At 37.0% G+C, this 22,260-nt stretch overlaps 1 protein-coding gene across 3 annotated transcripts in view; it reads left to right on the plus strand.

The window, feature by feature from the left end:
• The window catches only part of LOC110463757, a 30,462-nt gene extending 11,520 nt beyond the window's left edge, over nt 1–18,942 (plus strand). Inside the window, exons 1-8 of one of the 3 annotated variants that reach the window (XM_021518602.1) lie at nt 1,654–1,755; nt 6,488–6,895; nt 8,971–9,140; nt 9,536–9,734; nt 17,668–17,715; nt 17,901–18,005; nt 18,421–18,460; nt 18,772–18,942. In XM_021518602.1, the coding sequence (XP_021374277.1) occupies nt 1,713–1,755; nt 6,488–6,895; nt 8,971–9,140; nt 9,536–9,734; nt 17,668–17,715; nt 17,901–18,005; nt 18,421–18,460; nt 18,772–18,838 (1,080 nt within the window). In that variant the 5' untranslated portion in view covers nt 1,654–1,712 and the 3' untranslated portion in view covers nt 18,839–18,942. Of the gene's footprint in view, nt 1–1,653; nt 1,756–6,487; nt 6,896–8,970; nt 9,141–9,535; nt 9,735–14,796; nt 14,845–17,667; nt 17,716–17,900; nt 18,006–18,420; nt 18,461–18,771 lie in introns of those variants that run through there. The other 2 variants (XM_021518600.1, XM_021518599.1) reach the window with 2 other exon arrangements.
• Nucleotides 18,943–22,260: the final 3,318 nt, after the last annotated feature.

Consider the following 22,260-nt stretch of genomic DNA (forward strand, 5'->3'; position numbering starts at 1 on the left):
ATTGATCATGCAAGCTTCCCGGTGAAGTTTTCTGTTCCGGTCTTTTTCAACCCAATCAGAATGTGGGAAATTTTGAAGCCCGCGATTTTCAAACCGCAAATATTTTTATTGCGAGACCTGATTCGTCAAAAACGTCGATAACTTTAATTTTTAAACCCGTTTTAAGAAGAAACACTTCAAATCATTTTGAAACATATTTTGTATTCCCACAGAGATGTTTAAAACGGCGATTGTTTAGCTCCTGATCTATTAATAACCAATCAGAGCGTCGCAAATTTTAAAATCCGTTCTGCACGATGCAAAGAAAATAAAAACTCTAAGCAAATACACTAAAAGTATGTCCCTGCTACAATATCTTATTGTCATAGAAATATTAGGAAAATATATCTATTTGCCGATTTAAACAGACGATGAGTTGTTTAATATATTGCAAATATATGTAATATACAGGACTGGGTCAAAGAAGTAATATAGACGGTAAAATCCCATATAACACTGGATCCTAATGGAGGTATGTCCTAGGATACGAATTACTTTAAATATTATGGGGCCCATATAATATACAGGACTGGTATATTACTATGAAATACACGCAGTTACTGGTTAATGGTGAGAAACCAGGTTTTTACCTTGCTGTCTGTGAAGTGTCAGAGTTTATTTAATCTTTCTCATGTAGCAGGAACTTGAGAAATGATCGCGAGTGCATGCATTTGTCACTTATTAATGTCTTGTAAAAGGGTTTTTAAAATTCCTTTTTATCAAATAGTATTTGGAAAGTTTTGGAGCATGTGGCTGATTTCCTTAAGATTTCTTCACCTTTCACCACACATCCAGTATATAGACTGCGACTGAAAGACTGTTTTAAATGTCTGGATAAAAGTAGTGGAAAAACGATCATGTCTTTGTAATTGTGGGTCTTTTTGCGTTCTGTTCTAAACGATAACGGTAATATACAGACAAATAAAAGATTTATACAACTCGGTAAATAATAGTCATTTAGGCAATATTATAAACTTTCTTCCTGATGTCTCTCGTGACAATGCTTCACTTTTGGCCTTAAGTTGAGCGTTCGCCCCTGTGAGGAAGGCTTTGGGTTCTGTCCCCCTGCCGGGACATACCAGAGTCAGTACAAATGATGGTTTCTACTTCTGCTTAACGCTCAGCAATTTAGGAGTGGGACGACTGGTTCGCCCGTTGTCAGTATAATGTGACCGGGTGGGGTGTCCTGCCGGGTGTCTTCTGCAGTATGTTTCAGTGAGGTAGCACTATAAAGTCGGCATCAGTTCCACGCAATCACAAGGAGACAAACACGAACATATCGCAGCCTCCCAAAACACACACGCATACACTACACACATACATTTTGTACACAGGGGAGGCCCATAGCTGTTGATAGGACGTTAAACAATACTAAACAACTAAAACCAAGCCATGACGGGATTCGAGTCATGAGCTCAGCGTCCTACATCTAGACGACCTTGCCTCCATTTTCGCATCAGGCAACATTAATCTGTAAAATTCATCAACAAATAGCAAGTTAACTGACGTGAACTTAGAACACCTGACTAGTGTATGCACTCATGCATACACACAACTAACAATGTGTACACCTCTAGAGCATCTATTGTATACGTTCGTTAGCACACCATGTCATTGTAGGGTAACTTCCTGGTTGCGGAGAGATTCGATATCACTGTATATTCATATTGGTCATGTATACCTCAATGGTCATTCTAGCAGTCACCGTATTCTCAGGTAAGTGACCTATATCATTCATAGCATACAAACATACCCTGTCCCCTGCATACACACACGCAAGCACGCATACACTACACACATGGAGGCACGTCATTAAATGACCTTAGCTGTTAATAGGACGTTAAAACAAAATTAAACCAAACCATACGGCTTACACTGTAACATGTATAAGGTATTATGCTTATGAAAGGCATTGTTTACTGCTTCTGTCCGGTATTTGGATTGTCGAATTGAAGTTTTAATATCTTCAATAAGATTCATCAGTTTGGAAATATGTAAAATCAAAGTTTTACTCTATAAACGAACAATATACGTATTAAACGTGTAGCAACATTGCAGGGCCGACTGGTCCATTTGCCAAGCTATGGCTGAGTGAGCGATTTGTATAAGTTACCTTGACAACAATGTCACTCGAATGTTTTGCCTATCGACAGGAAATGTATACACACTGTATGTACCCGTTTTATCTGTGCACTGACTGAATAAAGTGCACATTTTTAATTGTAAGTTTGTATGTTACTCGGCCAGTCTCGAGTGCAAATGTAAATTTCGATCAATAACTAATTCTTATGACCATACATGTACGGTAATATACCACGATAAGTTGTAAGATATATAAATAATATACATGTGTACCGGCTAAAAATAGTTGTAACTCTGAGTAAATGCTATCCGATGTTAACCGACTAGCTAGGGATAAGTTCTCATTAGCTAACTGAGTAGAGCATCAAACTAGTTAACCAAAGGTTCCGGATGTGACCTCCATCGGCGGCGTGAAGCACTATTAAAATTACCTCTGTTACATTGTTTTGAGGTTAACCGAACAATGCATGAATTAATATTACATCGATACACTCGTTAAATAAATAAAAAGTGTTAAGGATATGATGAGGAACAGAACAAAATACATTATATACCGAAGTAAATTTAATGAAACATACCTGAAATTTAAAGTTTGATTGTTATTCCTTCTTTATTCTGGTTCATACTTCGAAGCATGTGAAAATATAGACATGTTTTGGTTTGCTGCTAAGTTACGTCTCGTTTCCAGAATTCAAGCTCCTGTAAATAGAAATTTTGCACCTCAGTGCCGCCAACAATTTCAAGTCAGCCGGGCATGGATAGTCTGCTCTTTTTTTAGGTCACCTGAGCTTTCCTCAAGTGACCTTTTCTGATCGCTTTCCGTCCGTCGTCGTCCGTCCGTGCCTAAACTTTTTACATTTTCGACTTCTTCTCAAGAACCGGTAGATTTTTTTTTTTTCAAACTTGGTGAGAATCATCCTTGCCTTAGTAGATGAGGCTACAGAATTGTAAAATTGGGATACCTACCCCAAAGCCAGGGGCCATGGCGGGGCCCCGAAAGGAAAGTTAACCAATATTTCAAAAATCTTCTTCTCCAGACTCAGTTGTACTACAGTCTATTTTCCTGCATGGGTGGAAAGATCATCAGGGGGTTTATTTAAATGGTTAATTTCAGTACCCCCGGGCCATACGTTCTCCTTTGGGGAGGGGGTAAACGTTTACTATAGTTTATGGAGGGAAATAACACTTTTGGTTATATTTTGTTCATTTTCAGTAGGAAATTCTTCCTTGGTGAGAATCATCCTTGGAGGAAGATGATATAAAATTAAATAAAAACTGGGATTCCTGCCCCAACCCCAGGGGCCAGGGCGGGGCCCCGAATTGAAAATTAACCAATATTTAAAAAGTCTTCTTCTCCAGACTCAGAGGTTCTACAGTCATTTTTTTCTGCATGAACTGGAAGATCAGCAGGGGCTGTAAATAAATTGTAAATTTCAGTACCCCCGGGTCATCCTTTCTCCTTTTGGGAGGGGGTAAAGTTTACTATAGTTTATATTGAGAAATAACACTTTTTGGTATAGTTTGTTCATTTTCAGCCGGAAATTAATCTTACTTGGTGAGAATCATCCTTGGTAGAAGATTGTATCAAATAAATAAAATTGGGATTCCTGTCCCAACCTAAGGGGCCAGGGCGGGGCGCCGAAGGGTAAAATTAACAATATTTCAAAATCTTCTTCTTCAGACTCAGAAACACTACAGTCAATTTTTCTGTTTGAATGAGAAGTTCATCAGGTGCTTTATTTCAGTTGTAAATTTCAATACCCCTGGGCCATCCGTTCTCTTTTGGGGAGGGGGTAAAGTTTATTAAAGTTCATATAGGTAAATACCACTTATTCTTACTTGATGAGAATCATTTTTGGAGGAAGATGGTGTGAAATTTAAAAAAAATGTGATTCCTGCCCCAACCCCAGGGGCTGGATGGGGCCCAAATGGGGAATATGGTTAAAAGTTTAAATATCTTCATCAGACTAAGATTTTTACGAATACTCTTTATGAATCGAAAGGTACTTAGGTACATTACCTAAATTGTAAATTTCATTATCCCCCAGGTCATCTGCTCTCCCTTGGGGAAAGTGGTAACGTTTACTATAGTTTATATTATGTTTATAACACTTTTGGTATATTTTGTCTACTTTCGGCAAGACATTAATCAAACTTGGCTGGAATAATTGTGATGAGATGGCAATTAGATGGCATGAACAAATAATATCTGACCTTGCCCCAGGGGTTGGAGTGGTGGGGCAAAAAAGGGGGAAATGGCTGATATTTAAAATATCTCTGCACTCAGATGTACAAGATTATTTTTTTTTTATGGGTGGAAATGCCTTTAGGTGCATTATATAATCCCTTTGGTCATCTGTTCTCTTTGCAATTGGTTTATATAGATAAAAACCACTTCTGACTAAATCTTGTCTATTTCAGCAAGACATAATTCAAACTTGGGGAAAATGATTATAATGAAATTGAAATCAAATAATATCAGAAAGTAAGATCCTGACCTATCCAATGGGTTGGCCAAAGAGGAAAATTGGCTAAATAATAATATATGCTATATTTATCTATAGCAAAATAATTCATTTTTTAGGTTTTGTTTTGTTTGATTAGTATTGTTTAACGTATTTGAATAGTTTTTAAAGTTCTTATCCTTTGGTAACATGATAGGTATTGTATTTCACATTGTTTACTTCTTGATTTCCACATTTTGTACATCTCAACAATGAAATAGAGCTACCAGTACCTATAATATATAAATCAGGTTAACGCTTAGGCCCTTGGGCCTCTTGTTCTTTTATCTGATCATCCAACCTTCCTTTTCTGATCATATCGTTGATTAGGCTAACCAATCTTTCATTCTTAATTTCTGTCCCTGTCGCCTCGTCTGCAGCGATTTCCTTTGCCGTTTCTTAATGTATCCAGGCAGGTTATCGTCATTTGAATTATGAACATGGTGTTAGTTCACGCAGATTCGTTCGATCTAAGATCCATATTTCCGAGAATTTCGCCTTCATAATCGAATATTCTGACAATTTTTGGGGAATTTTGGATGGCGGTCATACGACCCGCCGAATGAGTCAAGACTGAACAATCCCGTTGGGCAAAGTCTTTTGAATAGTGTGCCTCTATGGGAACGCATCTGGTCAGAATTACGATTAATTTTAAGTTCGTGTTAAACACAATGAACAAAATCGTACAATTGATCACAAATAATCAGTCGTATAAGAATAGGATGGAATAAGAGGAAACGGAGCCCATTCTAAATTTTCTCAAATGAAGGCACGTTAGGAATAATGAAGCTGCACACGCATTTCCCGATGTTTCGATATTAACTGAATGGAGAGATAATTGTAATTCTATTGACATTTAAGTTATATTATTATATTGACATATCTATTACTCGAATACGGACCAGTATTAACATTTTAAAACAAGGAATGATACTTGTGCATGGTCTTTCTTCGTATGTATAGGAAGTACCCGTAATAAACATGTAGGAACTCGTTTTATCACTGCTGTATTCAGTTAAACAGTTTGTCTTGTAGCCCTGCTCTATACTAGGCGAGTGGTGACTGTGACTTCTCATAAAAATCGCATGAAAAGCTCGAGTTAACGTTCAATTTCCATCCCAAAAACTCCAAAATAAACAATCAACATTAGCGGACAAAACGATGTCAATGACAGATAAATGACATCTTATTATCATAGCGTAAAAATGGCGTTCAAACACTAGAAAAATATATCTATTTGCCGATTTAAACAGACGATGAGTTGTTTAATACGAGGTCTGGTCTGTTTCGTTTGTTATCTGTTTGTAGGATTCTTGTACAGACGACTATAACAATGCATGTTGGTGAACCGCCATATTTTTAATAACAACACTGTAAACACGTAGATTCCATAGTAGGTTAGTGAACCACGGTACGCATGGTACCTAAAACGAACCACATACGACACATGGTCGAGTTTAGTAATTCAACATTCTGTATCACACGCGAATTTATACAAAGTGTAGTACAATATAATCTGAATATTGAGACTAGAGGTTTTTGGACGCCTACAAATCATAGGGGTATTAACAAGATTGTTAACTTACCATCATTACACGATATTATAGTAACTATCATGTTGGTTCCGCCATTGGAATGGCTCAAATGATCCATTGTCGAAGGGCCATAAAACACTTCAAAACAATCGCCGTTTGAATGGCCCTAAATGCTCTACATTGTCCCTAAACATGTCATGCAAATTCGGCCAGGTAGTCTGTGTAACAGTAATGAACAACGTTGATCACATTCTTGATCTCTGAACTCGGAACCACATATCAGCCGAGCTATACTGGTATCTCAGATCATGTTTTGGTGTGTTTCAGTTTCTGGTCTGTCCATCACCATAACAGGAACAAGTACTTTGGTAACGCCGACATCAGAACTTAGAATCATGTGTCAGCCAAGCTCAGTTGTTGGTATCAGTGATGTCAGTACTATTAGTGTTCGAAAAAACACTAGCAGTACTTATTATACATCAATAGTGACTGTAACCTATAATAAAGCCAGTTCATCATCAGTAATCAGCTGGGGTAACACAGCTTACCAGAACAGACAGGGTGTGTCAGCGACAGGAAATGTGGATAGTGTCGGTGGTGCTCGGCTTGTGTTAACGATCTCCACAAACAACACACGATGTGAGGATGGAGGAGCCTACAAGTGTAATATGGGAGTAATTCTGACAGCAGGTGGTGGTGTCGTGGTTTCTGCTGCTAAATATATTACTGCTACAGGTACGTATCTCACATTTTTATAACAGAAATATTCTAGAATGAAAGAAAAAAAGGTAAAGAAGAAAGGACTGGTATATTACTATGAAATACCCGCAGTTACTGGTAAATGGTGAAAAACCAGTTTTTACCTTGCTGTCCTTGTGTCAAGAGTTGATTTCATCTTTCCCATGTAGCAGTAAATGATCGCGAGTGCATGCATTTGTCACTAATTAATGTCTTATAAAAGGGCTTTTTAAAACCTTTCTATCAAACAGTATTTGGAAAGTTTTGGAGCATGTGGCTGATTTCCTTAAGATTTCTTCATCTTTCACCACACATCCAGTATATAGACTCGCTGCGACTGAAAAATTGTTTAATATGTAAAATATATATTTGTATATAAAAGTAGTAATAGACAGACAAACAAAGGATTGTTACAACTCGTTAAATAATATTCATTAAGACATTATTATTAATTCTTATATATATATATATATATGAGCCGACCTACACTAACTCCCTGTTTGTTACGCTATCTCCCAATGTTAAACATATCCAATACATCTGTTACAGTTCTGCCGACCTACATCAACACCCGGATGTTGACGCCTTCTTCTTATGTGAATACAGTCAATTTTAATATGTTACAGCTCTGCCGACCTACACTAAATCCCTGTTTGTTACTCCATCTCCCAATGTTAAACATAGCTAATATATATATATATATATGAGCCGACCTACACTAACTCCCTGTTTGTCACGCCATCTCCCAATGTTAAACATACCCAATATATCTGTTACAGTTCTGCCGACCTACATCAACACCCGGATGTTGACGCCTTCTTCTTATGTGAATACAGTCAATTTTAATATGTTACAGCTCTGCCGACCTACACTAAATCCCTGTTTGTTACTCCATCTCCCAATGTTAAACATAGCCAATATATCTGTTACAGTTCTGCCGACCTACACTTACTCCCTGTTTGTTACGCTATCTCCCAATGTTAAACATATGCAATACATCTGTTACAGTTCTGCCGACCTACACTTACTCCCTGTTTGTTACGCCATCTCCCAATGTTAAACATAACCAATATGTCTGTTACAATTCTGCCGACCTACACTAACTCCCTGTTTGTTTCGCCATCTCCCAATGTTAAACATAGCCAATATATCTGTTACAGTTCTGCCCACCAACACTAACTCCCTGTTTGTAACGCAAACTCCTAATGTTAAACATAGCCAATATATCTGTTACAGTTCTGCCCACCAACACTAACTCCCTGTTTGTTACGCCATCTTCCAATGTAAAACATAGCCAATATATCTGTTACAGTTCTGCCGACCTACACTAACTCCCTGTTTGTTTCGCCATCTCCCAATGTTAAACATAGCTAATATATCTGTTACAGTTCTGCCGACCTACACTTACTCCCTGTTTGTTACGCCATCTCCCAATGTAAAACATAGCCAATATATCTGTTACAGTTCTGCCGACCAACACTAACTCCCTGTTTGTAACGCAAACTCCTAATGTTAAACATAGCCAATATATCTGTTACAGTTCTGCCGACCTACACTAACGCCCTGTTTGTTACGCGATTTCCCAATTTTAAACATAGCCAATATATCTGTTACAGTTCTGCCGACCTACACTAACTCCCTGTTTGTTACGCGATTTCCCAATGTTAAACATAGCCAATATATCTGTTACAGTTCTGCCGACCTACACTAACTCCCTGTTTGTTACGCCATCTTCCAATATTAAACATAGCCAATATATCTGTTACAGTTCTGCCGACCAACACTAACTCCCTGTTTGTTACGCCATCTCCCAATGTTAAACATAGCCAATATATCTGTTACAGTTCTGCCGACCTACACTAACTCCCTGTTTGTTACGCCATCTCCCAATGTTAAACATAGCCAATATATCTGTTACAGTTCTGCCGACCTACACTAACTCTCTGTTTGTTACGCCATCTCCCAATGTTAAACATAGCCAATATATCTGTTACAGTTCTGCCGACCAACACTAACTCCCTGTTTGTTACGCTATCTCCCAATGTTAAACATAGCTAATATATCTGTTACAGTTCTGCCGACCTACACCAACGCCCTGTATGTTACGCCATCTCCCAATGTGAATGGTCAGTATTACTCTGTGGGTACCACACTAACGTTCAGCTGTTCCGGTACTGTAGGCAGTGACAAGAAGATCCACACGTGGTGTTACAAACAAGCAGGCAGCAATACCGGATTTACGGTACAGTTTACGTCATGTGTTACTCTTGTGCGGTACACAGTCCACTTACTACATATTGTTATGTCACGTTTGATTAGCTCTAATATTTACACCAAAATTCCCTGTCTACGGCACACACACACACATGCACGCTTACACAACACACATTGAGGAACGTCCTTAAATGACCTTAGCTATAAATAGGACGTTAAACAATATTAACCAAACCTAACTATAATATTGGAAAATCACTAAAACGTGGTACAGGACGACCGTGCTTACTTTCTTATTAGCTTTACCATAACCGGTAGCAAACACTCAACTAGCTGATGAAGATGTTTGGTATTAAGTTAGAATGAGTTTTGCTATTATGTCGATAAGACTTTGGTATTATTGTGTAGATTTCTGCTTTATAGGATTACCCTACTGCAGCGGACATTAATCAGAATGAAAATGGTTTGGTCCAGGACGGGTGTAACTACAGACGCAGCAGTACACTTACCTACAATGTAACGGCAGCAGATACAGAAACCTCATATATGTGTGAACCATTCACTGGCAGCTTGTGTGGTACAAGTGCAGCAGGCCTGAAAACCAACTTTACCATCAGAAACTGTAAGTATGAAAGCTTATCATCCTTGATTAAATTCAAAGGACAATTATACATAAACGAAAAACGGGCACAAGAACTAGCAACTTACGTATGTTTCACTCTTATCCTGGCGAAGGTTAGAAATAGGTTACTTAACTATAGTTATTTTAAAGGTATTCCAGATAATCTGTTTATCCGATAGGTCAGTAACTAAGGACAGAACATCAGGAAAAGATAAGAGAAAAGCGGACAGTCAACAAATCCTTGATTAGAACTCCGAATAAACTTATCGAAACTGGGCAAAATATGGACAACAAATGAAACAGCACAATCAGACGGGAATAAGACCAGGTTTTCTGGAAGAATAAGCGTGTTCCGATTTATCAACAACATCCGCCATGTTAGGCAAGATAATTTTAAGGTGATGTCACGTTTACATAGGTAGAAAGGGAAAATTGTCAACGCCATCAACGTTATTCAATCCCCAACGGTTGCCGTGGGGGAGATACTATTTCACCTGGAGTACCAGATTTGGGATGGCGGAGTGAAAGTGCAAGCAAGAGGAACGTCACTATTAAAGAACTATGTCACTGTGCTTTGGCCTTTACTTTGCAAATGTTTGTTCGGGGCATATTTTCTATACTTTTTCAACTGGAGTAACCATATTTGATTTACAAGAACATTTTGGGATTACAGAGTGCAAGAAGTAGGTAACTGTGACCTGATTGTGACCTATGCTTCCTGACATAAGTGTACTGCTTGTTAAATATAGAAAACAACCGGTGCGGGACTATATATTTTCTTACAATATATTGCCGTGTTATTTATGTAGCATTTTATTTGAAGCATCACATAATATGCCAACTCCAATTACAATATGTATCTCAGACACTAATCAACATAATTTCTCTTTAAATTAAAACATATATTATTTCGCAGCAATGTCATGTTTACCTGATTATATTTAAATTCTGTGTTGCATTTGCCTATATGTCGTTAGTAAACCAAATTGCAGTATATGAGGTTGTATACTACAATTTACAGTGATACGACGAATGTAAGAATACAGCTGGTACAAGATAAACAAACATGGCCTCCCGATACTTTCGGTTTCAATAGGCCTATAGTCGGAAAACATTATGGTTTCGTTAGCATTTAGCAATATAGGTAATCGCAAAAAAAAAAGCAACTTGACAAATATGACAATATAAATCTATTATAAGATGTGTAGGTACCACAAAATTATTGTAAGCGCCCATCTAGATATGAAATTACCAAGTTTGTCAACGTCATCACACAGTGGATCGGTTTCGAGATTTTTAGTTATGCATAACATCAGTGAATAACCACAACGCTAAAATTCAGCATTTCTAAAACCTTGTAAAAGTCGAGGGTATCGACAAGGCTTTAAAATGTGTATAAATACCTTTTTAAGTGTTGTGGTTTTTCAGTGATGTCATCCATTACTCAAAATCGCAAAACCGAGCCCCTGTGAACGTCGTCTGCTAGCGATGCTAATCTGACCGATTAGACATGGAATCTATTTTAAACGAAATGTCCTTGGAATCGTTATCACCTTCTGAAAGGACCACTTTAATTAAACGTTTCCGAGTATATATGCTTCTGTAAATAACGTAATATTCCAGTCGAAGGAAAAATAAGCATTTCCGAGGAAACAATCAAGTCCGTTCAGCGCCGCATCACTTCAAAATACATGTTATCTATCAATGCGCGGAAAACAGCTTTAATTTTAAATTTTTAAGCAGAAGTTAGGCAATTATTAACAATTTTTCAACATAAACACTCATATGAAATAAATAATAAAGTTAAGTTTGTGTTCAAACCATTTTATGTGCGTGTGGTTTTCAATGACACGAGGGACTATATTATTTCTTCTGGAAATATCGGCTGTTCTGGGATTTGAATTTACTGACGTCACTGATATGATAAGCGGGAAATTCAAACGTATTTTTGCTTCAGTTACTATACAAAACAAACTAACTATATACATATAAATGTAAATATAAGCATTGAACTGTTACCAGATGCAGTATACAGTCGATATGAATGCATACTGCATCTGCTAACAGTTAAATGCTTAAATATACCCATTTACACATATAGGTCTATGAAAAGTCTACCGTAGGGATTAAGGGATTTTATCCCAATATGGTCTGGAGCATCCTCTGGCCAATGGTACTTTTGTATAAACGGTGAGGTCGGCCCCCCTGGGGTAGAAAAGCGGGCCCAATAGGGAAAATAGAGGTAAAACCTTTCAAATTCTTTTTCCCCCGTAAGGATTGAGGATTATCGTAATTAAGTCTGGAGCATCCTTGGACCAAGGGGACTCAATTTTGTAAAAGCATTCGGTTTGGACCCTCTGGGGGCAGAGGAGCGGGGCCCAATGGGGAAATTATATTATATGTTATAAGATTTTTTGTCCATGCTTACTGAGCTTTTCTCAATTGACCTATTCTGATCAGTTTCCGTCCGTTGTCGTCCGTTATGCGTATTTGTTTTTTACATTATTGACTTCATCTCATGAACCAGTGAATGGATTTATTTTTCAAACTTGGTCAGAATCATCCTTGATAGATGAGGCTACGCAATTGTAAAATTGGGATTCCTGTCCCAACCTCAGGGGTAAGGGCAGGGCCCCAAAGGGAAAATTTACCAATATTACCAAATTCTTCTTCTCAAGACTCAGAAGTACTACAGTCCTCCCGGGCCATCTGTTTTTCCTTCGGGAAGGGACACATTTGGGTATATTTAGCCGATTTTCAATTGGAATTTAGTCTTACTTGGTCAGAAGCATCCTTGAAAGAAGTTGGTTCAAATTGTAAAATTGGAATTAATCCCTCAACTACAGGGGCCCGGGTGGGGCTCCAACGGGAAAATAAACCAAAATTTCAAAAATCTACTTTTCAAAACTCAGAGGTACTTCAGTCAATGTCTTTGCATGGTTGGAAAAATCATCAGGGGCTTTATTTAAATTGTAAAAAAAAACCGGGCCATTCGTTTTTAACAACAGTTTATATAGAGAACTAACACTTTTGGGTATATTTTGTTCATTTTCAGCAGGAAATTGTTCAAACTAAGTCAGAATCATCTTTAATTGAGAGGGTATTGCATTGTAAAATTGGGATTCCTGTCCCATCCCAAAGGGCTAGGGCGGGGACACAAAGGGAAAATTACCAATAATATATTAATACACAATAATTTAAATCATGAATATTTACAAACATTCGCAACTATTTAAGTGTTCAATGTAGTTGCTTCTTATACAGCAACACATACAAGTAGGCGTAACAAGTCGTACATGTTTCGTCAGTAAATTGAAGTAGTTATCATGATTTGCTTGCATAACACACAGTGTTGACTTTGAATATCTGAGATTTAAACAGATTTTTTATTATTCGGCAAGAAGTCTACTTCTTCAGACTCCGAGGTACTACAATCAAATTCTGTGCATGGATGACAATTCCATCAGGGGCATTTTCTATTTTTCAATTTCATTACCCCCGGACCATCCATTTTCGCTTGGGTAAGTGGTAACGTTTACTTTAGATTATACAAGGAAATAACACTTATGGGTACATTTTGTCCGTTTTGAGCAGTTCAATCTTGATTGGAATGATTATGGTGCCAGATGGCAAATAGATTGCATGAGAAAATAATACCCTGCTTCATCCCCAGGGGCTGGGTGGTGGGGTCTAAATGGGGGAAATGGTTTAAAAATAAAATCTTATTCATCAGACTCTGATGTTTTACAAAGAAATACTCTTCATGGAAAGAAAGGTCATTAGGTGCATTATCTAAATTGTAAATTTCAGTATCCGCCAGGTCATCTGCTCTGCTTTGGAGGGGGTAAAGTTAACTGGTTTATATAGGGAAGTAACACTTTTGACTATATCTTGTCCATTTTCGGCAAGAAATTATTCAAACATGATTAGAATAGTTATAATGAAATTGAAATCAAATAGAATCAGAAAGTAAAATCCTGACCTATCCAAGGGGTTGGCGAAAGAGGAATATTGGATAAATAACATTACCAAAATAATATATTAGAATAGTTTTTAAATTTCTTATCCTTTGGTGATATGACAAGTTTTATATTTTACTTCGTTTACATGTTGATTTCAATATCACATCTCAACAATGACATTGAATTTCCAGTACCTATAATATGACTCAGGTGACCGCTAAGGCCCTTTGACCTCTTGTTTATGGTGTTGGCGGCATCTCTGTCAATATTTACGATATAGGACAAAAGCAACACCAACTTATAAGCCTGAACATGAACATATGGGGCATTGCCTAAAAAGTAATCATACATGAATATTTATAATACCTGTTTGCATGATAGAGCTACATGTTTCTCTTATAAGAAAGAAGTCTCATGGCATCTCTCATATTACATGAACAGGAGTATTGTGATATATATACACTTTATTGGGGCGTTATTGGTCATGTATGGCCTCATAAGAAGTTAACTTGAATTTATTTACCAATTTCTTTTATAAACATCAGATTGGTTATTGAGGCTTTCTTTTTTGGTGCAGCCTTTTCCCAATGCGTATACTTAGTTGCCCAACCATAGCAACGAAATCGCGTTGCTACACAAAAATATGATGTGTTTGGATAGTTAGCATGCAGAAATGAAAAACTCCGCGTGTGACAAACAAATTTAAAATCCCCGTTGAGGCTGGAAATGACCCTAAACGCCCCTAGTCCTTTCCGACTATTCGGATATTTATTTTTGTTACCTGTTTGTTGTCTTCCGACCGAGTAACCGGCTAACCGTTGACAACCCTAGTTTTAACCACATTGTGTGCAGAGCCTGCTTTTGCAGTGGGACTCATATTTTTGTAAAGTGTGGAGTGTGGCCTCCCGAGGGGACAAAGGGGTGGTTGCTTATTATCCAGATGAGCGATACAGGCCCTCGGGGCCTCTTGTTAGAAATAAACGTAAATGTCCGTATGAAGACGTCCGTGTGTTTCAGTGTATGTTTCATAAATTTATGTTTCGTTATCCGGGAATTTTAATGAAGCTGATACTAAAAATATTTTGAATACTTTTATTTAGATGTGCCTGTAACAACGAAATATGTTCAAGATTCAGTTGAAAGCACAGGTATGTTGTCCTCTTTTTAACTGTAAATGGGTTTTTTCTGTGTTGGGGAGGATCGAGTAAAACGTTCAGTGTTTGGGAGCTTCTTCCTTCTTAGTGAAAAATATTTCATGAAATAGCGTGAATAATACAATTACTGATAAAGGCACCAACGTCTTCGAATTCGACAACAAATATAGTATGACTTATAAATATGTGGTTTTAACATACATATGTGCTGTTTTAACAAATCACTGAGTAAGATTAACTTAAAAAAAAATTACAACGCCATTCGTTCCGCCGAAATTATCCACCCCACATGGAAAAAGTTGCATTGTTATATTTAATGAGAAATTTCCCATGGTTACTTATTATCCAGATGAGCGATACAGGCCCTCTGGGCCTCCTGTAAGAAATAAAAGTAAACGTCCGTATGAAGACGTCCGTGTGTTTCAGTTTATGTTTTATAAATTTCTGTCTCGTTATCCGGGATGTTTTATGAAGCTGATACTTATAANCGTACTACAGTCTTCCCGGGCCATCTGTTTTCCCTTCGGGAGGGGATACATTTTGGTATATTTAGTCGATTTTCAATTGGAAATTACTCTTACTTGGTCAGAAGCATCCTTGTAAGAAGTTGGGAAAATAAACCAATATTTTAAAAATCTTCTTTTCAAAACTCAGAGGTACTTCAGTCAATTTCTTTGCATGGTTGGAAAAATCATCATGGGTTTATTTAAATTGTAAAAAAAAACGGGCCATTCGTTTTTCCTTCGGAAACTTGACAACAGTTTATATAGAGAACTAACACTTTTGGGTATATTTTGTTCATTTTCAGCAGGAAATTGTTCAAACTAAGTCAGAATCATCTATAATTGAGGAGGGTATTGCATTGTAAAATTGGGATTCCTGTCCAATCCCCAAGGTCTAGTGCGGGGACACAAAGGGAAAATTTACCAATAATATATTAATACACAATAATTTCAATCATGAATATTTACAAACATTCGCAACTATTTAAGTGTTCAATATAGTTGCTTCTTATACAGCAATACATACAAGTAGGCGTAACAAGTCACATGTTTCGTCAGTAAATTGAAGTAGTTATCAGGGTTTGCTTGCATAACACACAGTGTTGACTTTGAATATCTGAGATTTAAACAGTTTTTTTTTTATTTTTCGGCAAGAAAGTCTACTTCTTCAGACTCAGAGGTACTACAATCAACTTCTGTGCATGGATGACAATTCCATCAGGGGGTTTATCTATTTTTCAATTTCATTACCCCCGGACCATCCATTTTCGCTTGGGTAAGTGGTAACGTTTACTTTAGATTATACAAGGAAATAACACTTATGGGTATATTTTGTCCATTTTGAGCAGTTCAATCTTGATTGGAATGATTATGGTGCCAGATGGCAAATAGATTGTATGAGAAAATTATATCCTGCTTCATCCCCAGGGGCTAGGTGGTGGGGCCAAAATGGGGAAAATGGTTTTAAAATAAAAATCTTATTTATCAGACTCTGAGGTTTTACAAACAAATACTCTTCATGGAAAGAAAGGTCCTAAGGTGCATTATCTAATTTGTAAATTTCATTTTCCGCCATGTCATCTGCTCTCCTTTGGAGAGGGTAAAATTAACTGGTTTATATAGGGAAATAACACTTCTGACTATATCTTGTCCATTTTCGGCAAGAAATTATTCAAACATGATTAGAATAGTTATAATGAATTGAAATAAAATAGAATCAGAAAGTAAAATCCTGACATATCCTAGGGGTTGGCCAAAGGGGAAAATTTGCTAAATAACATTACCAAAATAATATATTAGAATAGTTTTTAAAGTTCTTATCCTTTGGTGATATGACAAGTTTTATTTTTTACTTCGTTTACATGTTGATTTCAATATCACAACTTAACAATGACATTGAATTTCCAGTACTTATAATATGACTCAGGTGACCGCTATGACCCTTTGACCTCTTGTTTATGGTGTTGGCGGCATCTCTGTCAATATTTACAATATAGAACAAAAGCAACACCAACTTATAAGCCTGAACATGAACATATTGGGCATTGCCTAAAAAGTAATCATACATGAATATTTATAATACCTGTTTGCATGATAGAGCTACACGTATCTCTTGTAAGTAAGAAGTTTCATGGTATCTCTCATATTACATGAACAGGAGTATTGTGATATATATACACTTTATTGGGGCGTTATTGGTCATAGATGATCTCATAAGAAGTTAACTTGATTTTTTTTACCAATTTCTTTTATAAACATCAGATTGGTTATTGGGGCTTTCTTTTTTGGTGCAGATTTATTCCAATGCGCATACTTAGTTGTCCAACCATAGCAACGAAATCGCGTTGCTATACAAAAATATGTGTTTGGATAGTTAGCATGCAGAAATGAAAACCTCCGCATGTGACAAACAAATTCAAAATCCCCAATGAGGCTGGAAATGACCATTAACGCCCCTAGTCCTTTCCGACTATTCGGATATTTATTTGTGTTACCTGTTCGTTGTCTTCCGACCGAGTAACCGGCTAACCGTTGACAACCCTAGTTTTAACCATATTGTGTGCAGAGTCTGCTTTTGCAGTGGGACTCATGTTTTTGTATAGTGTGGAGTGTGGTCTCTCGAGGGGACAAAGGGGTGGTTACTTATTATCCAGATGAGCGATACAGGCCCGCGGGGCCTCTTGCTAGAAATAAAAATTAAACGTCCGTATGAAGACGTCCGTGTGTTTCAGTGTATGTTTTATAAGTTTATGTGTCGTTATCCGGGAATTTTAATGAAGCTGATACTTATAATATTTTGAATACTTTTATTTAGATGTGCCTTTAACAACGAAACCTGTTCAAGATTCAGTGGAAAGCACAGGTATGTTGTCCTCTTTTAAATTGTATTTTTTTTCGTTTTTCGGTGTTGGGGAGGATCAAATAAAACGTTCAGTGTTTGGGAGCGTCTTCCTACTTAGTGAAAAATATATCATAATATAATTACTGATAAAGGCACCAACCCCTATAATGTGACTTATAAATATGTGGTTTTAATTATCTACGCAGGTGACGTCATACCTTGGATCGTTGTCGCTGTTGTATTTATCGTTATCACCATCGCCCTCATTTTTGCTGTTGTTTATCTCTGTCTACACGTAGGAAAATACAAAGGTAACGACGGCTTTCATTATTTATTTTGTAAACTAAAAATTATGGGTTATGCATAATAACAAATCTGATTTAATCTCAGATATTCAAAGTCAACCATGTGTGTTATGCAAGCAAACCTAGATAACTACATCAATTTATTGACCAAACATGTACGACTGGTTACGCCTACTTGTAAGTGTTGCTGCATAAGAAGCAACTACCCTGAACACTTTAATACTTCCGGAAGTTTGGATAGTATTCATTATTTATATTCTTGTATATTAATATATGAAAACCATTACAAATATATTTTATTTCGGTAGTGCATGAACACACTTCTTATCCACTGTCATTTTATTGTTATTTTGGTTTTGCTTATAATTGCCATTTGAAAGGGGTTCAGTTTGATAACTAAACACATCTTTTTAACCAACAGAACGTTTACGTGAACGTGTAGAGTACCAGGGGATTAACACGTAAATATGCTTTACCTTTTCATTGTATTATTCCGTAAGGAAACGTTACATACACTGCGACTTTGTCAAGTTATTTAGTTCAGATGTTTTCATAGTCACTCGTTGCATTTGCTGTTCTAGTAAATTAAGGCAACACCAATGCTCTAAAACGTTTGCTAAACGTTGTTGAAATTCATTTGTAATAACTAGCATTACATTTCGTAATTGATGTATATCTTAAATACATTTGAACATTTCAAGTTTAGATACATCTTTTCACCAAATAACTAACTAAATAACTGTTTGATTTTATTGTGTTATGTTTTAAACAGCGTATTCTCTAGAAGAGAGGAGTATGTGTACAGCCCCACTGACAATTACGAGATACCACAAATATAGACTTAACAGGATATTGACACTGGCCCAAGGCGAGGACGTGTACAGCACCACTGACAATTACGAGATACTACAAATATAGACTTAACAGGATATTGACACTGGCCCAAGGCGAGGATATGTACAGCACCACTCACAATTACGAGATACCAGAAATATAGACTTAACAGTATATAAACAATGGCACAAGGCGAGTCTGTGTACAGCACCCCTGACAATTACGAGATACCAGAAATATAGACTTAACAGTATATAAACAATGGCACAAGGCGAGTCTGTGTACAGCACCACTGGCAATTACGAGATACCACATATATAGTCTTAACAGGATATTGTCACTGGCCCAAGGCGAGATGTGTACAGCACCACTGTCAATTACGAGATACCACAAAGATAGATTTAACAGGATATTGACACTTGCCCATGGCGTGGATGTGTACAGCTACACTCACAGTTACGATATACCACAAATATAGACTAAACAGGATATTGACACTGGCCTAAGGCGAGGCTGTGTACAGTACCACTGACAATTACGACATATCACAAATATAGTATTAACAGGATATAAACACTGGCCTAAGGCGAGGATGTGTACAGCCCCACTGACAATTACGAGGTACAACAAATATAGACTTGACAGGATATTGACACTGGCCTAAGGCGAGGATGTGTACAGCACAACCGACAATTACGAGATACCGCAAATATAGTATTAACAGGATATAAACAATGGCACAATGCGAGTCTGTGTACAGCACCACTGACAATTACGAGATACAACAAATATAGACTAGATATTGACACTGGCCCCACAAATATCGACTCAACAGGATATGAACACTGGCAAAAGGCGAAGATGATCACACCAGTAAATTACTAGATATTGCACTGTACTTCAAGGAAAGGATAACACTACTTTGAATAGGACAGTATAGTCCATCGCGATGACGTTCACGCTAGCTCGCGGTCCACGTAAGGAAAGTTCACGCTAAAAAGACTTGTTAGAGGTATAACACTGGACAAAGGAGAAGAGTTTTATACTACTGGCGGAAACACGGTAGCCTAACACAAAGCATACCCGGTCTCCAGCACACATACACACATGTACGCCTACAAAACACACATGGTGGCACGTCCTTAAATGACTTTTCTGTTATTAGGACGTTAAACAATAGAAAACCAAAACACATATGCCCTTCAAATGTGCTTACTATATATTTACATCGTGTGTACTAATATTCGCTGTCAGGATAAATTCGCCCTTATAGTGGATGGCGAAATAGGCGAAGTTAAACTAAGACGAATGTTTCCCGATGCACAGTAATGCATTAGCACGTTATACTTTGACGTCACAAATAACCTTTGTTTTAGATCAGACGTATAGTGACAATAAACAACGTCAGTAATTTTACTTGATATATGTATGTGAAAAAAAACGGTGACCCGAAGACAATAGCAGCAGACTGTGTAATGCTTGTGGATAGACCGGTGTCTACTTTATAAGGAAATTTGCATTTGTAAATGTGTTTTTTTACGAAACCTTATATTTTTCTTTCATAATAAAGGTCCTGAGAAATATATTATAGTAATGTTTTGTGTTTAATATTTACTCCACATTAAAGTTCCCCCAGACTGGTCGAGCGGGTGCAGAAGGAGAGCAATCTTCAGTGACTACAAACACTTTTTGTACTAGGGGTTATTTCCTACAAGTGTAAAATTACACCATTATATGTATCAGGTCACTCAATTGAGCAGTTATCTTTTCCTTTCCTAACTTTATTTGTTAATTTCCATTCCTTGTTCTTTTTAGCCAAGGATCATCAGATGGGGGGGCTAGTCAAATTATCCTTCGTCCTTGATCCGTCTTCCGTCCATCCGTCGTTCTGTGAGTCCTTAAGCAGTTCTTGTTAGCATAATATCTCAGAAAACCCGAAACATCTTTCTCAAATCTCACATGAAGGTTCCACATGGTCCCTCATTATGCATATTGAATTTTGGGACTAATCGAAAATCTAAGATGTCCTATTCTGACTTTATTTCACTTTCACTTCGTTACTTAGAGATTATGATTGATAGGTAAAGTGTATATGTCATTAATAGGAGCAAGGCAACGTTTAATGATATTACTTCATATGAATCAATGAATCATAGTAATTGAAATTTTTAATCATATCCATCATATATATTTAAATAGTCACAGTATTCACAGGTAGGTGATCTTTGTCATTCATGGGTCAATAACTTATTGTCATAAAGAAGGTTGTATTCGGCTCATATTACCGGTAACATGTAAAAGGTATTATGATGTAGGCTTTATTTCCTGTTTCGTTCCGGTATTCTCATCTCAAATTGCTAACTGTAAGTTTTAACATTTTCAATAGGATTCATCAATTTAGAAATATTAACTATCAAAGTTTAAATTCAAACACAATCAATGTACGAATTAAACGTGATCCCTTTGTCACGCTTTGGGGCCGAGTGAGCCATTTGTAAGATTTACCTGTACAACGATGTCACTCTACCCGGGATATTTTGCCTATCAATAAAGAGTGTATACACACTGTATAGACCCATTTTATCCGTACATTGATTGCATATAAAGCACAACTTTTAGATTGTAAGTTTTTATTTTACCAAGCCAGTATCGAGAACAAATGTAAATTTCTATCAATAATAATAATAAATGATGCGAGGTTTTTCTATACCGCTTTATCACAATCTAGGTAATAGGTCGTCTCAAAGCGGTTTACAAATCATCACCCGTGGTTACAGGGCCTTTGCAACCAGCCGGTGCTCACAGCTACCATTCAATAAGTCAAGCTCTGCACAACCACCTATTCATTTACAGACGAGTAGACTGGAACATGCTGGGACGAAGTTCAACTGACCTTAACTTATATTCAAGATCACAGGGGTCAAATATGTTCAAAACATTTTAACATCTTCTTCAGAATAACAAAATGGTCCCGGAATTTGATGTTTTGCCAGGAACATCCTAAGATAAAAGGCTATCAAGTTTGTTCAAATGAATAATCTTGAGTTATATTTAAGGTCACAGGGGTCACTTATTTTCAAAACCTTTAAACAACGTCTTCCGAATAACAAAACGGACCAGGATGTTGATATTTGGCAAGTAACATGCTGGAATAAAGGGTTACCAAAATTGTTCAAAGGAATGAACTCGACTTAAATTCAAGGACACAGGGGTATAAACAACCTTTTCTTAATAACCAGAAGTTCCATGATGTTGATATTTGGCCAGCATCATTCTTGGATGAAAGGTTATCAAGTTTGTTCTAATGTATGACCTTGACTTATATTCAAGGACGCAGGGGTAAAGATGTTTAAAACCTATTAACAAATTATTATGATTAACAAAACGGCTATTCATTTTGTTATTTGGCTGGTAATATGCTGGGATG

This window comes from Mizuhopecten yessoensis, unplaced genomic scaffold (genome assembly GCF_002113885.1).
Source record: "Mizuhopecten yessoensis strain PY_sf001 unplaced genomic scaffold, ASM211388v2 scaffold10923, whole genome shotgun sequence".
Classification (NCBI taxonomy): domain Eukaryota; kingdom Metazoa; phylum Mollusca; class Bivalvia; order Pectinida; family Pectinidae; genus Mizuhopecten; species Mizuhopecten yessoensis.